Source organism: Sinocyclocheilus grahami, unplaced genomic scaffold (genome assembly GCF_001515645.1).
Source record: "Sinocyclocheilus grahami isolate Dianchi unplaced genomic scaffold, SAMN03320097.WGS_v1.1 scaffold225.1, whole genome shotgun sequence".
In the NCBI taxonomy this organism is placed as follows: domain Eukaryota; kingdom Metazoa; phylum Chordata; class Actinopteri; order Cypriniformes; family Cyprinidae; genus Sinocyclocheilus; species Sinocyclocheilus grahami.
Window position 1 is genome coordinate 1,236,025 of NW_015505404.1, and position 16,400 is coordinate 1,252,424.

At 36.6% G+C, this 16,400-nt stretch overlaps 2 protein-coding genes across 2 annotated transcripts in view; one reads left to right on the forward strand and one right to left on the reverse strand.

Moving 5' to 3' along the window:
• LOC107596990 (cortactin-binding protein 2-like) overlaps window positions 1–1,606 on the forward strand; it is a 47,869-nt gene extending 46,263 nt beyond the window's left edge. The window contains exon 17 of the mRNA XM_016287875.1: window positions 455–1,606. Within this exon, the coding sequence (XP_016143361.1) occupies window positions 455–709 (255 nt within the window). The 3' untranslated portion in view covers window positions 710–1,606. The remainder of the gene's footprint in view (window positions 1–454) is intronic.
• Window positions 1,607–1,887: 281 nt separating this feature from the next.
• The window catches only part of LOC107596947 (cystic fibrosis transmembrane conductance regulator-like), a 32,523-nt gene continuing 18,010 nt past the window's right edge, over window positions 1,888–16,400 (reverse strand). Inside the window, exons 15-27 of the mRNA XM_016287813.1 lie at window positions 15,358–15,495; window positions 14,840–14,877; window positions 14,416–14,696; window positions 14,235–14,314; window positions 13,055–13,205; window positions 11,158–11,385; window positions 10,767–10,867; window positions 10,172–10,399; window positions 6,813–6,968; window positions 6,632–6,721; window positions 5,387–5,559; window positions 5,190–5,295; window positions 1,888–2,523 (exon numbers count right to left, since the gene is read on the reverse strand). Coding sequence (XP_016143299.1) covers window positions 2,311–2,523; window positions 5,190–5,295; window positions 5,387–5,559; window positions 6,632–6,721; window positions 6,813–6,968; window positions 10,172–10,399; window positions 10,767–10,867; window positions 11,158–11,385; window positions 13,055–13,205; window positions 14,235–14,314; window positions 14,416–14,696; window positions 14,840–14,877; window positions 15,358–15,495 — 1,983 coding nt within the window. The 3' untranslated portion in view covers window positions 1,888–2,310. The remainder of the gene's footprint in view (window positions 2,524–5,189; window positions 5,296–5,386; window positions 5,560–6,631; window positions 6,722–6,812; window positions 6,969–10,171; window positions 10,400–10,766; window positions 10,868–11,157; window positions 11,386–13,054; window positions 13,206–14,234; window positions 14,315–14,415; window positions 14,697–14,839; window positions 14,878–15,357; window positions 15,496–16,400) is intronic.

Sequence of the window (16,400 nt, forward strand, 5' to 3'; positions counted from 1 at the left end):
TGAAGTCTTTTTAAAATCCCTATGGAAAAAATGAATAGAAAAAATACCTCAGCAAGAGGTGCAGCTAAAAAAGTGGGCGGGCACTTTTACACAATTGATACCAATGGAGTTTGACATTAGTATGTTGCAAAGCTAACAGCATGATGTTATTATAAACAAAAAATATGTAGTGCACTCAAATATTAGGTCAAATAATCTATTTTTTAGTAATTATACTTTATATATTATAATTATATAATTATAATATTTATCCACAATATTGAATGAAATATGGTTATTCATAATCAGCATTTCTCTCATCTCATCCACTATCTTGGATTTGGCTTAAAATGTTGCCTATGTAGGTCGCTTGCTAGTTTTTGTAGCATAGCACATGTGTAAGGTGCATTCTCCACTTTTTTGTTAAAAATGTTTTGTTTTCTTTTTTTTTGTATATTGTTTTTTCTTTGAAAAGATCGACAGTAGTCACACTTCTCCTCAGCGAGTGACAAGGCCCAGATCGCATCTGCCCATCCCCAGCAGCAGAGGGGCTCAGCAGGTGAACACCTCTAGCAGCAGTTCCCTTCAGAGTCACAGCAGCAGCCCTAGCAGAGCCTCCACGAGCAGCAGAGCAAGGCAGCCCCCATCCCATAACAACAGAAACAACTTCTCACAAGACGACATCTGGTTCCTGGACCCCAGCTGTAATGAAAACTACAGTAACCGTTGATAGACACCTCCCACTGCCCTCCCTTTGCCCTCAGTCTTTTATGTTGTGAAGTTTGGTTACTGGCAGCATTTTAGTATTTGTACATGTTGTCCATACTTGTTACACTATATTACATTGTGTACTTTGGGACCATAGTTTTAATATATTCAACTGTTTAAGTAAAGAACTCTGAGGAAAAAAAAGTACGATGAGCTAACAGGAGAAAGACTGCTTGAACGTTTTACAATTTGCCTTTTAGGTCAAATGTTTTGGATCAAAGTAAGAGCTGGTAGTGTTTTTGCTCTTTAGTATTTACAATCAATCATGTTTTATGTTTAAATAAGTGAAAGTTTTAAAAACTGTCGAAAATCAGGGTTTTACCAAATATGTGTAAATAAGAACTGGGAACTTAAATGTTGTATAGATTGGTGTGTGCGTGTGCGTGCGTGTGTGTGTGTGATACTGCGCTTGTACATTGGAGGACTTTTGAAGGGAAAATGAGAAGTGTATATATTGTTTGTATTATTAAATTTTGGTTCATATTTTTTCACTCGTTTCCAAATGAACTGAATGTGGCAATAAGTACCGCCATTGCGATCACAGGATATTTTGTTTTTGTCCATTAAGCCATAATTGGTATTTTCAATTACTCTCATGCGTGCTCAGTGACTGGCTTGAACTTTGACTTTGTGAAACCCAACTATGAAATCGGAAGCGGCGCGCATTAACTTTTCGTTTGTCTTCTATATTGAACATTTAGGATAAACAAGTATTATTTTAAAGTCAGTATTGTTCATACTGAAGAGATTATAGTCGACCTCTGATGTTTAAATGTATTATAGTTGTCGGATGAGGTTCAGAGAAGTTGTCCTGTTTCCTCCAAGCACAACAATTAAAAATGCACTATCCTAGACATCACCTCAGCGCTTGGCTTTTCTTTCTCCACACAGCTAATGCGAACACTGTGTTTGTTTGAAACCGAATCATTCAGCTGGAATCGTTTATCACCACCAGCTATGCTTTTGTGTCCTCTCCTCTGAAGCTTCCCACTATAACACAAGATAAGAGTGGAATGAGCTCATTCCTGGTGACCATACAGAAAAAAAACGAGAGAAGCACGGTCTTGAAAAATATATTTGTTTCACAGAAAAGTGTTTTATATATATTTACAATTTAAAATAATCATTGTTTTTGCTTGTGCCTTTCCTAATTCCATGATATGCACAAAGAAATGAGAAAATAGAGTAATTGTTTTGCCATTTACATGATTCATATGATCCCATTTTGCTGCGTTTTCAAAGGATGCCAGACTTTGGTCACGCGTTAACTTAATAAATTAAATGTTCAGAGAAAAGTAAGGGAATAATACATTTGATTTGATCAAATAAAAAAGAACGGAGATAAATCATACAAGTTACATTATACAATTTTTTAGTGTTCAATTATTCCTGGCCTCACTGCTGTCCCATTGTGAGAGGATATTGAGTACCTCTTGTGACATTAAGAAGAAATGCATATATTTTTCATAATAAATGTTCTCATGATAGGTCATCCAATATTATGTACCATTTGGAGACCATTGTAAGCTTGATTGTTTCTGTATGAATTCCAGTTTGAGACGCTCAGAGACGAGTGTCTTGGATATTGTCCTCTGCCTCCTCCTGCAGTGTCTGCGTAACAGAGCTGAGTTTGGACTGAGGGGTGCGCATGCTGGAGTTCCGGCGAGGGAAGAGTTTGAGGCGCTCCGCTGGGCTTATGGCCTGCTTTAGGTGACTGGTCTCATTCAGCAGCTTCTGAATAGAATCGTAGGTCTTCACCTGACCTTTGTCCATCATCTGCAACAGAGATCAGAGGAGTCAGGGACAAACTTTGAAAAATATATTTTTAGACATAATAAATAAATGCCAAAAGCCATTTTGTAATCAAATCAAATTTATTTCAAGCACATCAAGGTCAGCTCAGTAGAGCAGTGCAGTGAAGAGAGTGGCGTGCAGACAATGGCATTCTCAAAAAATAGTTAAAGACACAATATGCAAGATTTTTTTTATTAAAATATCCAAAAACCACTAGAACAGTGTTATATATTTTGCTGACTTGTGTACTTACATTATCCTAAATGTTCCGAAGAATGTTTAAATCCAGAGAAATAAGCAATTTTAACTAGTGACACGGACCGTGTCCATAGTGTCATTGTGTCGCCTGCCAATGACGTCATAACCCCTCGATTTTTTTGTAGAAAACACCAAAGACACTTTAATATGTTGTGCGTTTTATTAGACCGGTGACAACCGCACAGAGTAGCATTATAACAGAACTTTCAAATGTATCTAGTGTGATAAAACTGCTGCTTTTTTTCCCACATACGCATGACCAGAAGCAGTCGACTGTGGCATAATAAAAGCTCCTCTGTTTTCGAGCCATGTGTCGTGCTCGTTCAGCGGCCTTGTTTCGCTTCTACAGCTTTCAGTCTCACCCTGCTTCATTCTACTAGTTAATAAATCATTAGCTCATCCATGAACATGATTTCTGCCCGAGTCCCATCGGATTGCATCGGCTGTGGGGATGAAGACGACAACTCCCATGATTCCACACTCAGTCACAGCGTCATCAAACTACGCCATTGTCTCTTTGTTTATTTTGAATACGCTCCCTCCAGTGGCGAAAATTACATATTATGCCTTTAAGTTAAAAAGTCTTAAATTTAGTTGTATCAAATTTAAGGTCATAAAAAGTCTTAAATGGTACAAGGAAGTCTTAATTTTGATTTCAGGAGGGCTTAAATTTTGGGACGGAAAAACAAGAATTGCGATATGACTTTAATGTAATGATTAAACTTCAAAAGGCTATGATTACATTGAATAAATACAAGCGCTGCACGTTTGAAAGTCCGGTGCTGTGCTGCTTTGTGTACTGCCGTTACCGGGGAAACCGCTATATTTCAGCCATTTTAAAAGCGTCACCTGCTGACAGAGAATGAATTTGCATTTTCAATAAGCCCTTCTGCTAGTTTTGTTCAGACCAATGTGAAAATCATCCCGTTTATCATCCCGCAGCAAACATGCAGAGTTGTAAATGTGAACTGGTGGATCGACAAGAAGATAATGCATTATAAAAATGTAAATAATAAAGACAGTAAAATATATTTGTTATTTAATATAATAATTGATAATTATTTAAAATAATATAATAATTGATACTTTTGAGTCCATTTTCTTTAAAAAATAGTTTAAATGCTGAAATATGAAGTTGATCATTTTATAAAACTTTCTGTTTTTGTGAAAACCTGTATCTGAACTGTAAATCATGCTTTTACAGGCATTTTATTTTTATTTGTGCAAATCTTAAATTTGAGCTTAAATATCCTGTAAATACCCTGGTCTGGCAAAAACCATCAATTCATGTTTTAGGTATATAAATATCCGGACCTCGGCTTTTGGGAGGGTTCATTACTAGACCTCAAACTATTTTAGTTGAAGACCCCTGCTTTAGTGTCACATTCAGAAATCATTCTAACACACTGATTTAACACACTCGAAAACATTTCTTTTTATTATCAATACTGAAAACAGTTGTGCTGCTTAGTATATTTGTGTAAACCATGATACTTTGTTATCAGGATTCTGTGATGAATATAAAAGTTCAAAAGAACAGCATTTAATGGAATTAGAAATATTTTGTAACAATTTTCTGTGTTTACTGTCAATTTTGATCAATTTAATACATCCTTGCTGAATGAAAGTATTAATTGTATTTATTTTGTACATCGTACTCACCTCAAACTTTTAAACGGTTGTGTATGTTTGCCTTTTTTGAATACCACACATAAATTGTCCCTACTATCTAACAGAAATTACTGAAATATACAAATGCTCACTCAATATTTTTGCTTTTGTCTGGTGCAACTAGTGATCCTTACAGCTGTTAAATATTTTTTTGTCTCCAATACAAATAACAGTAAAAATGTGAACAATATTTATGATATTTAAAGCAATAGTTCTCCCAAAAATGATAATTCTGTCATTAATTACTCACCCTCATGTCACTGCAAACCCGTAAGACCTTCGTTCATCTTCAGAACACAAATTAAGATATTTTTCATAAAATCCGACCCTTTCTGACCCTGCATAGACAGCAACACATCTACCACATTTAAGGCCCAGAAACGTAGTAAGGACATTGTTAAAATAGTCCATTTATGAAGCTCCAAGAATACATTTTATGCACAAAGATAACGACTTTATTCAACAATTTATTTTCTTTCATGTCAGTCTTCATCACGCATTCACAAGAGTACCACAACGCATGTGTTGCTGTCTATATAGGGTCAGAAAGCTCTCGGATTTCATCAAAAATATCTTAAAAAATATGTTTTCTGAAGATGAAGGTCTTACGGGTTTGGAACAACATGAGAGTGAGTAATTAATGACAGAATTTTAATTTTTGAGTGAACTAATCCCTTTAAGTTGGTGTTGATGGAAGAGAGGTAGTGCAAGAGCCTTACCAAGAAAGAGTGGCACTCGAGCAGCGGTTCTACTTTGTGTTCAGACAGTAATATAGTGCATGTGGAGAAAGACTGTCGTAATGTCTTCTTTAACACCTTTATTGTTCTGAAACCAAAGACAAACCACAGCCACCATTATTTACTATGATGTACATTCATTGTACTTGTGCTTAACAGCCAGTGGTGTTGGGACTCACATTGGATCGAGGTGAGCACTAGGCTCATCCAGGAGGAGGATGCGGGCTCCGCTGAGGATGGAGCGAGCCAGACATATGAGCTGTTTGTGGCCGTTACTCAGTACATAACCTCCATATTCCAGCTGGAAGTCCAGTTTATCTGGAAACTGCTCAATCACTGTCTTGAGACCGACCTTCACACATGAACACAGACATAACTGTAAATCAAGCAAATACTTTCAGCAAATTGTCTATGCATTTTACAAGAGATGAACAGGACATACATGCAATTCACTAGATGATTCATAAGGATTGCTATGTTGATCATTCATAATAGTCATATTGTATGGTCATTTTTATATTACTACTAGAATTCACAGTATATTTTAGACCTAATATTCTGCCTTGATTTGATGATTTCAAAAATAAAAATGACTCATTTTTGATGACTCAAAAATAAAAATTATATAGAATATAAATACTGTTGTCATAAAAAAAATGACACCTAAATTATAACTTAAGAACAAGAGAACAAGAAGAAGTGTGTTATTTCTGTGCCCGACATGACCGCATTTGGAGGGTAAGCATATAATTGTTCATAATGGATAACCAGATGACCTCATGTTTTGCTTTAGAAAAGGTCACTTATTTGATGAACAACAAATAGGAAACCTCACACACCCAAAAAAATTGGTAGGTGCATAAGATAACTAATAACTAAGAAAAATAATTCCACACATACCGTAGCTTGCAAAAACCTAATATTGTTAATGCAACATTTCAGTCATCCGACCTTCATTTCAAAAACTTTTTTAAATGACTGACAAAGATTGGATGACCGAAATGTTGCACTTAATATAATCACATCCTTGAGGGTGATTCTGTTATAAAATTGTTAGGAATATAAAGTGTATAACTAGCTAAGAAAGGTAATATTTAAGTTGTATTTGGAGTTTATTGTAACTGTTTTTAGTTTTTATTTATACTTTTATTTGATTTTTTAATGATTACTTTTGTTATTACTTTTATTTATTAATAATTAATGTTATTTATTTTTATGTTTATTATTTTACTTTATTTTATTGTGATTTGACTATTAAAAAATTAGCTATCTTTACCCTTAACTGCTTAGTGGCAAATAAAATGTTGCCATAGTCTCAGCAGCAGAGACAATTCTTTTCCAGTTTCTTTGAATTGCTCTAGAAAAAAGGGTCATCAAACCACTCGACCTCACAGTCATTGATCATTTGCTCTGGAGACACCCACCTCCTCCGTGACCCGCCACAGCTCCTCATCACTATGGCAACTGTAAGGGTCTAGGTTCATGCGGAATGGTCCCGTAAAGATGAAGACTTTCTGTGGTGGTGTGGAAGGAGATATTTACAAAAATATATAATGAGATGTTATGAAGAGAGAGGATGAAAGCTGTTCCCAGAGCCGCTGTTACCTGAGGCACCACACCAAAGGCTTTCCTCCACTTCTGAAGCGATATTTTGTTCCAGTTGACCCCGTCGATGGAGATATCACCATCTGTGTAAACCATCTTCAAGAGAGCATTGAACAGAGAACTCTTCCCAGAACCTGTTCGGCCCAAGATCCCCACCTGAAAAAAGATCACATGATCAAATTTCACAATAAAACAAAACCTGTTAACAGATTTACATGCTATAGAAGTACATCTTCAGCAATACATGTAACATATTCTGTTAGAAGCTTGGACTAGAAGCCCTTCTCCACATAGATTTCTCATAACATACATCACAGAACTCACAGAAATGAGTGTGAAACTCACTTAGCTAATTTTAGCTCCTTTAGCTAATCTGCTATCTGCTGCACCTACTGTACGTTGTTCTACAAAGGCAAAATTCAGTAATTTTGTCAAACTGAATTATGACCAAAATCAAGTTCTGTGACTTGGCTCAATTATGCTCAGATTTAGAAAAAGATATATGAAAATTTATATCAAAATCAATTGATAGTGTTGTTGTAGTTACTGCATTTCGCCTTTGTAGGGCAGTACAACCTAAAATCCACAAATTAAAGCTTTGGGATAGAAAATATCATCTAAACTTGGAAATAAAGTTTTAAGATTTTGGAAAATATAAAATGAATAAGAAATATTTCCAATTCTAGATTCTTTATTTACATTTCTAGGCCACTAATCAAATAAGCAAAATTGTCCCACTGAACTTCAAAACTCTTTTACACAAAAGGTCAAACGTGATACTGAGAATACAATTTGTAATAAAAAAAATTAATCAAATTAAAGAGGTCATGAACTGAGAACTCAAAATTCCCTTGATCTTTTGACATATAAGAGGTCATTGTGCTATTAAAACATTCTGTAAATTTAAGAGCTCAAAACTTTCTTGTTAGTCTAAAAACAGCAAAAGGTCAGTCTGCAAAAACGACAGCTTGTGAAATGTGCCACTTTATGACATAATAATGTGGCTAAACCCGCCTCTGCAGACAATGATCAATGCCTGCTTCTACATCACTGCCTGTTTAGCCCTGCTCACCGATTCACGCACGTAGTAGGTAAATGACAAGAGCGGCAAACGCAGGTCTATGCAGAAAACAAATGATAAACTCTATTTGATTAACTTTATTTTTAATGAAGTTCCAGACCGCGTCAGTAACTTGGTCCTTTGTTCACTTAATTTTACCACGGATTCATTTACAAACAAGGCACAATTCAATGCAGGACTTTCAGAAAGATTCAAACTAAAAGATGATGTGAGTGACTGTTTACATTATGTGATCACTATCGCTCTGTCAGTTATTACAGATTGTTTGATATGTACTGAGTATTTTTGCGTTTTTAACCTAAAACACAGCTGCATCCATCCGAAAAGGGTCTGGCTGCAGACTTGCGCTTGCATTCTCAGACTTGCATTCTCAGACTTGCACTCTCAGACACTTGCGCTTCCGCTAGCGACGTCACTTGCAGTCTTTTTTATTTTTTATTTTGTTCTATTTATTGATTACTCTTTGTTTGAATCTCTCAACATTTTACAACAGTAGCCAGGTGGTGAAGACAAGAAAAAAGAAACTAACTTACAATGTCACTTTCAATCGCCACTTGCACTCTCCGATACCTGCGACGTCACTTGCAATCGACACAAATCGTGCGTGTTACCAGTGGAGACAAGACGCTGCGGTGGTGATTAAACGATTAAAACTCATTTTATACTATAACGTACAGGGTCCTGCAAGAAAAAGACAAGACCCGCAAATCCATGGCTACAGAAAAGCAGAATATGAACGCAATGCACAAAGTCTCTCGTTAAGCATTTTCCTCCTGTAGAAAAACATAAACACTTAATATGGCTTAATGTATTAAGATACATTAAGTGCAATTAAAAGATCAAATTCGATATATAGTTATTATTTAATGTACTACAAGGCAAGCAGATGAACACAATGCGCAAACTTTCACTTATCCTCCCATACAGCAAAACGCTTAATGTGGCATAATAACGGATGATAATACGGATATGTCTTGTTGTTGACTCAAAGTATATACAGAACAGCAAATATGTGATTTTAAAAGGATCAACTCCGTACAGGCAAGCAGATGAGCCCAAAATGCAATGCATTAAATTGCACGATAAACATTTTCCTCACATAGAAAATCATTATAAATAAAACACGTAATGTAGCTTAATGGACAAAGACAATGATATAAAAGAGCTGTAGACAGTTTATTCTACATGGAAAAACGCTTAACGCGAAACTTTGCGTGTTGCGTTTATTCTGGGCTCACCTGCTTGCTTGTATATTAGTTATGTAGGCTATATTTTAATAATGAAGAGCATTGAGATTGGTCTTTATCTTAGTCCATTATGCCACATTATGCCACGTTTTGCAGTGTGGGAGGAAAATACTATGTACATATTCATTATATTAATTAACTGTATATTGAATTTGATATTTTAATAGCATCTTAATACATTAAGCCATGTTAAGTGTTTATGTTTTTCTACAGGAGGAAAACGCTTAACAAGAGACTACAAAATTAGTTTTAATCGTTTAATCACCACCAAAGCGTCTTGTCTCCATTGGCAACAGGCACGATTTGTGTCGATTGCAAGTGACGTCGCAGGTATCGGAGAGTGCAAGTGGCGATTGAAAGTGACATTGTAAGTTAGTTTCTTTCTTCTTGTCTTCACCACCTGGCTACTGTTGTAAAATGTTGAGAGACTCAAACAAAAAGAATAAATAGAACAAAATAAAAAAATAAAGACTGCAAGTGACGTCGCTAGTGGAAGTGCAAGTGTCTGAGAGTGCAAGTCTGAAAATGTAAGTCTGAGAGTGCAAGCGCAAGTCTGCAGCCAGACCCTTTTGGTCCATCTAGGAAGGACGTAGGCTGTCAAACATACACAACTGTTAGCCAATCATAGCAGTGGGCATTTACTTTCGAGTCTACGATCTGCCACGCCTATTCAAACAGAGCATTCCGATGAGGGGGGTCAAAACAAGGACAGAAAATAACCTATTACTTCTAAATTATGTTGTGTAACATTATAAGTGGACCTCAGAGAATAGTACAAAAAAACAAAGGCAGTTCACGACCCTTTAAGCATTTTAACTAACAGCATTTGACTTTTAGACCCCACTGTTTAAAAACCTAGCAGAATTCAAGCTATAGCCCATTGTAATGTCATGCTGTGACACTTTTAAAAAACACTTTTAAAAAAATGCACAATTTGATGAAAGGTTTGCATGTTAGCATTTATTTTTCTGAAACTATTTAATGTTTGCATTTTAAGGAGCACTTTAAGTCTGGGAGTTGCTTGTACATACCCTCTGTCTGCCCTCCACAGTGAAGGAGAGGTTCTTGAGGACAGCGTGACCCCCTTCTGTGTATTTGACTGTTAAATTCTGCACATCTATCTGACCACGGTTGGGCCAGCTTGAGTCGGCCTGTGCATTGACGTTCTCAATAATCAGATCCGAGGATTTGCTTTTGTCCGGTTTGGGTGTCTCAGACGGCAGGTCGATGAACTTAAAAACCCGGTCAACAGAACGCATCTGGAGGAAGAAGGATTAGAAGAGATATGATGTAATCAGGTCCACTGAGGTCCAAGCTGCATGTGGTTTGTTTAGCCTTTAAATGATGCTTAGCCTCTGTGTTTGCGTGTGCAAATACAAATGCGCACACAGTTACACCATGTGGCAAAAATAAAGCGGCACTACTGTATAAATGCGTATCAGTGTGATTGTGACTATTCTCCTGATAGGGTCAAACAAAACGTTCTGCACCTTGATAAGCTCTGTTAGTGTTGCTCACTTACTCAGACAATATTTTTAACAGCATTACAGAACAGGACAATTTCTGCAGTTTAGAACAACTGAAAAACATGCCATTTTCAGGGAGGAAAACTAAAAAGGCACATACCATTCCATCTACCGCAATGCTGGTGGCAACACACCACTGGAAGGTGCCTAGAATGAGCATTGCAAGGCATATGACGATACCAATCTCACCCGGTTTATCCTCTGTGAAATAACGTACACACATTCACTTGCACCAATAAGCAAGTATAAACATCAAGCACAAGGTTGCTCACAGTGACCTCACTTCTACACTTCAAAGGCATTTTCCAAGCACTGCTCGCAATTACCTCTTAATAAAACCAATTGTCTGTAAAACCCACTAAATCAAGCATTCATTGACTTTTTTGACCCACAGAGAACCATCAAATAAACAGTGGCATCCGCTCACTCGACATGCTCTACTGTTCACTTGGTTCACTCTTGCCTAGATACAGATGGAGATGCGCTCTTACGGTTGGTTCCTACCGCAATCCAGGCGGTCAGTGTGAAAAAGAACACAAAGATGATGTCGGAGCGGAAGAGGAACCATCGCAGGGTCGACAGGTAAAGGAACCAGGTGGCCGTGTGGGTGTTGAGGGTCTTGTGGAACAGGTTCTCGAAGTAGGCCTGCCGCTCAAAGGCCCTGATGGTCCACAAACCCTTCAGCGAGATGATGAGGTGGGAGAAAATGGGGCTACGAGCTGAAGAATAAAAGATGACAACAGTGTATATTCAATTTTAAGTCCTCTGAAAAAATACGATAGCTTTGTGTGACAAACAATTCAAAAGAGTCGTTCAGTGCATTCCTCCATGTAGTGCCAAAATCAAACTACATTTTGGTCAATGGGCCACTTTTAGGATGATTTTTTTTTTTGTAATTTTGGAGCTTGACACCACCCATCTCTATATAAATTAATAATTTATGATTATGTTAATTGTTAATATGTTATTCAGCAAGGACACATTAAACAGATCAAAAGTGACAGTAAAGGCATTTACAGTATAATGCTACAAAACAATTCTATTCCAAATAAATGTTTGAATATTTGAATCGTTTGAACAACGTTTGAACGTTCTATTCATCAAAGAATTCTGGGGGAAAAAATTTATCAGTTTCCACAAAAATATTAAGCAACTGTTTTCAAAATTGATAATAATACAAATGTTTCTTGAGAGGCAAATCAGCATTTTAGAAAGATTTATGAAGGATCATGTGACGCTGAAGACAAGAGTAATTTCTGCTGAAAATTCAGCTTTGCATCACAGGAATACATTTTAGAATTTATTACAAAAGAAAATTTATTATTTTTCACAAAATAATATTTTTACGGCAATTTTAATCAAATTAAGGCAAGCTGCCTGAGCATAAGAGAATGTTTTCAAAACATTTTAAAAATGTTTTAACTTTCAAACAGTAATGAGTATGAAATTGAACTGACCACAGAAATTCAACATAAGTAATGCATTCTGGGAAATTATGTTTGTGTGTGTGTGAATATATATATGGTCACCTACTACTTTTAACTGTCAATATCGAGCGTTTGTATTTTGCCATCATCTGTGCCACACATTTCCAACAGCAGAAGGGATCAGAAAGAGGAAGGAATAAATAAAAGTCCTGCGACTCCTGCCCTCTGTCCTTTGGCCTTCAGGTGACCTCATAAACAAAATGAACTAATCCACAAGTTCAGCTACCAGTGATATTAAATCATCACATTTTTTTCATTCAACACTGTTTTCCTTGCAACATTCCTTTCCCTTTCTATAGAAAACACAATGCCTTTAGCGTCTCTTGTTTGAAAAACAATAGGATTGCGCAGTTTTCTGGGATCCCCGCCATGAAGCTTGTTGCCCATCAGTTGTGGACGATGAGTGAATGATATCAGGATAGCAGCAGAGGAAATCCCTGGTTGGGTTTTTTTGCTATCCCAGTATTACAAAGTGCGGAAAGCCCTAGTTGCTTTCTCGGTGGCCCTGGACAGGCTAACAGTAGGAAGAGTGTCGACAACTGAAGCTAACATGAGTTTTCTTCCTGTCTGAGTTACAGAGAGACCAACAGAACTGGGTCTGCCTTATTCAGAGATGTAATAGACCATATATGATTGGTCGAGAGACAAAGCTCTGACCTCCCGCCCATGCCACTTCCTCTGAGATATCCTTTTCTCTTTCTGGTTGACTCATCCATCCTTTGCTCCTCCCCTGTTTTTGGACCTAGCACTGACCTCCCATCAGTGCCTTGTCTAACTGGCCTTTTCGTCCCTGGCAGCAAGCCACACACCAACACGCCGAGTGCGTCAGGAATGCCTTTGCCAACTGCAAAGACGTATCTAACAACTGCATGCAAAGAATGCACACATTGCCCGGCCTTACCTTCTGTCTCCAGCTGTTTAAGCTGTTGACCCGTTCGGAGAAAGTACTTCCTCATCACAATGAAAATAATAACCAGGGGAGTTGCTGCGAGAAATATGTACGGCCGTACGATGGACACCACAAGAATACATCCAACCACCACCACAGTCAACTGTTAGGAAAAAAATCAAAGTTTAGACTCTGTTCTGCTTTTATTTCATTTATGACTTTTTTAACATTACAAAAGAATTTCATTTCAAATAAATGCTGTTATTTTGAACTTTCTACTCCTCAAAAATTTTGGCACAAATATTTCTTGGGCACCAAATCAGCATATTGGAATTATTTTTGAAGGATCATGTTACAATGAAAACTAGAGTGATGCCTGCTGAAAATTCAGCTTTACCATCACATGAATAAATTACTTTTTATTATATATTTAAATCATATAATAAAATAAAATAATATATTAAATTGGTTTTTAAATGATTAATTATTTAAAAAGTGCAATAATATTGCACAATATGACAGTTTTTACTGTATTTTTGATAAAAAAAAAATGAAGAAATGCAAAAACATTTTTTTTATTTAAACACTGCCAAGGAAGCTTCATATTTGTCTAAACTTTTTCCATACTACAGGACGGTGTGGGCAATATTGGCCCAAAAAGCATATACGTATGTGTGTGTGCGAAATCACTATACACTCTTAAAAATAAAGGTGCTTCACGATGCCATAGAAGAACCTTTTTGTCTAAATGGTTCCATAAAGAACCTTTAACATCTGAAGAACCTTTCTGTTTCACAAAAGCTTCTTTGTGGCGAAAGAAGGTTCTTCAGATTATAAAAAGGTAAGAAAGAGATGGTTCTTTAAAGAACCTTTGACTGAATGGTTCTTTGTGGAACCAAAAATGGTTCTTCTATGGCATCGCTTGAAGAAGCTTTTGAAGCACCTTTATTTTTAAGGGTGTAGGAAATCATCTTAGTCCATCTGACACACTATTTTGAACATATTATGATTTGGGACACAGTAATCTAGTATGCTGTATAGTACTGATGTATGAATTCATCAGAGTTGAAACTGAACTCTGTAGAATGTAAGGTCTCAAGATGCAAAAGTGAGTAACGCTGCACTAAATCGAAATTCATCTACCCTTATTCAAGGCTTGTGACAATAAAAGTTTATCAAAGGAGGCTCAAACCTGGACAAAGTCAAACATGAGGAGAGGAAGCATGTCATCTATGGTGGCCATGTCTTTGGTGAACCTATTCATGATTCGGCCTGCAAAAATTATATAGCGATACAAATGGTATTAAAGTCAGAAACAGGACCTGTGGAAATAAGGTTTACTACTACTTATTTCAGCTTTTGATAACACTGACCTGTCTTCATGGTATTGAGCACAGACATGGGTGCACTGAGAACAGCATGCAGCATCTTCTGGTGCAGTTTCTTGGAGATTGTGATCATAGTGTGCACAAACGGAAGACCCCGAAAAAATCCCATCGCGAGGAGGCTCTCTGACGTGGCCACATAGATGTAGAGAATGTAATAGCTGCTTGTCTGGGTCACAATGATGGCATAGTTTTTTCCAGGTGAAGACATATTGGAGTTCTTTGTCATATTTGGCTCAACTCGTTGCTGCTCTTCTTTCCAAAGTTCACTACAACAAAAAAGTGAAAATGCAGTCTTTTGTGGATTGATTAAAATAAATTCCAGACTATTACTGAAGAATGCTTGACAAAGAAATAGTTTAGTTCAGCCTAGAAGAGATCACTGGAAAATGAGGTAAGAAAAAACACTTACTCCGTTATCAGAAAAATCCCTGCTACAGATCCTGCAACCTAAAAACACAAAAGAAAGAATTAAGGTTAGTAAATCTAGATGTACACTGTTCAAAAGTTTGGGGTCTGTAAGATTTTTTTATGTTTTTGAAAGAAGTCTCTAATGCTCACCAATTCTGCATTTATTTAATCAAAAAATACAGTAAAAACAGTAATATTGTGAAATATTATTACAATTTAAATGAATTGTTTTTTATTGTAATATATTGTAACATTTATTTTATATCTGTGATGGCAAAGCTGAATTTTTTTTCAGGATTCTTTGATGAATAGAAAGTTCAAATAAACAGATTTAATTTGAAATAGAAATCTATTGTAACCATGTAAAACACTTTACTGACGCTTTTGATCAATTGAATGCATCTTTGCTAAATAAAATGAATTTCTTAAAAAAATCTTAATAATCTCAAACTATTCATTTGTAATGCAGAACATGTCAGTATACAGTTTATGAATACATTCACAAAATATTAAGATTACCTCAATTGCAGCAATAAGGAAGATGAAGATCAGAACATACAGAAGGCTTTTATTATTTGACACATATCTGACATATGTGTTCCACTTTGTTGTTTCAAATACCTCCTCTTTTTCATCTATTTCATCAACTAAGTATGCCTGCAAAGAGAAGCAAAGCAGATGAAGTTAAAGGGATAGTCCACCCAAAAAATTAAAATTACCCCATGATTTACTTATCCTCAAACCATCCTTGGTGTACATGATTTTCTTCTTTCAGGTAAATACAATCAGAGTTATATTAAACATGTCCTGAATGGGGTATGATATTTTGAAGCCTGAAAAAGTGCATCCATCCATCATAAAAAGTGCTCCACACGGCTCCGGGGGGTTAATACAGGCCTTCTGAAGTGAAGTAATGCGTAATCTCGAGCTTCCGCTAGCTGTCATTGCGCTCTAGCGGATGACATAGGACGTATGCGTAGCATAATCTCGCGGACAAACGCAGAAGCACAGAGAAGAGAGCAATACAAAACACTGGCCACGAATTAGAAGTACAAAAAGAGGATTTTGACATAGGACGTATGCGTAGCATAATCTCGCGGACAAACGCAGAAGCACAAAGAGAGCAATACAAAACACTGGCCACGAATTAGAAGTACAAAAAGAGGATTGGTAAAGAAAAATTATGGAGGATTTCGATATAAGCCAAGAGGAGACTGGTTTTCCTTTGCTGTAAACAAAACGTAGTTCTCGCAAGACTAGCATATTCTCACTGGAGTTTACGCTATGCCTACATCCTACGTCAGCCACTGGAACGCCACTCTCTCGAGAACATGCATACGACAGTTAGCGGAAGCTAGAGATTATGGTTTGTAAAGTTTTAAATATGGAAATTTTTCTTACACAAATGCATCGCTTCACTTCAGAAGGCCTTTATTAACCCTCCGGAGCCGTGTGGAGCACTTTTTATGATGGATGGATGCACTTTATCAAAATCTCGACCCCATTCACTACCATTATAAAGCTTGGAAGAGCCAGGACATTTTTAATATATCTCCAACTGT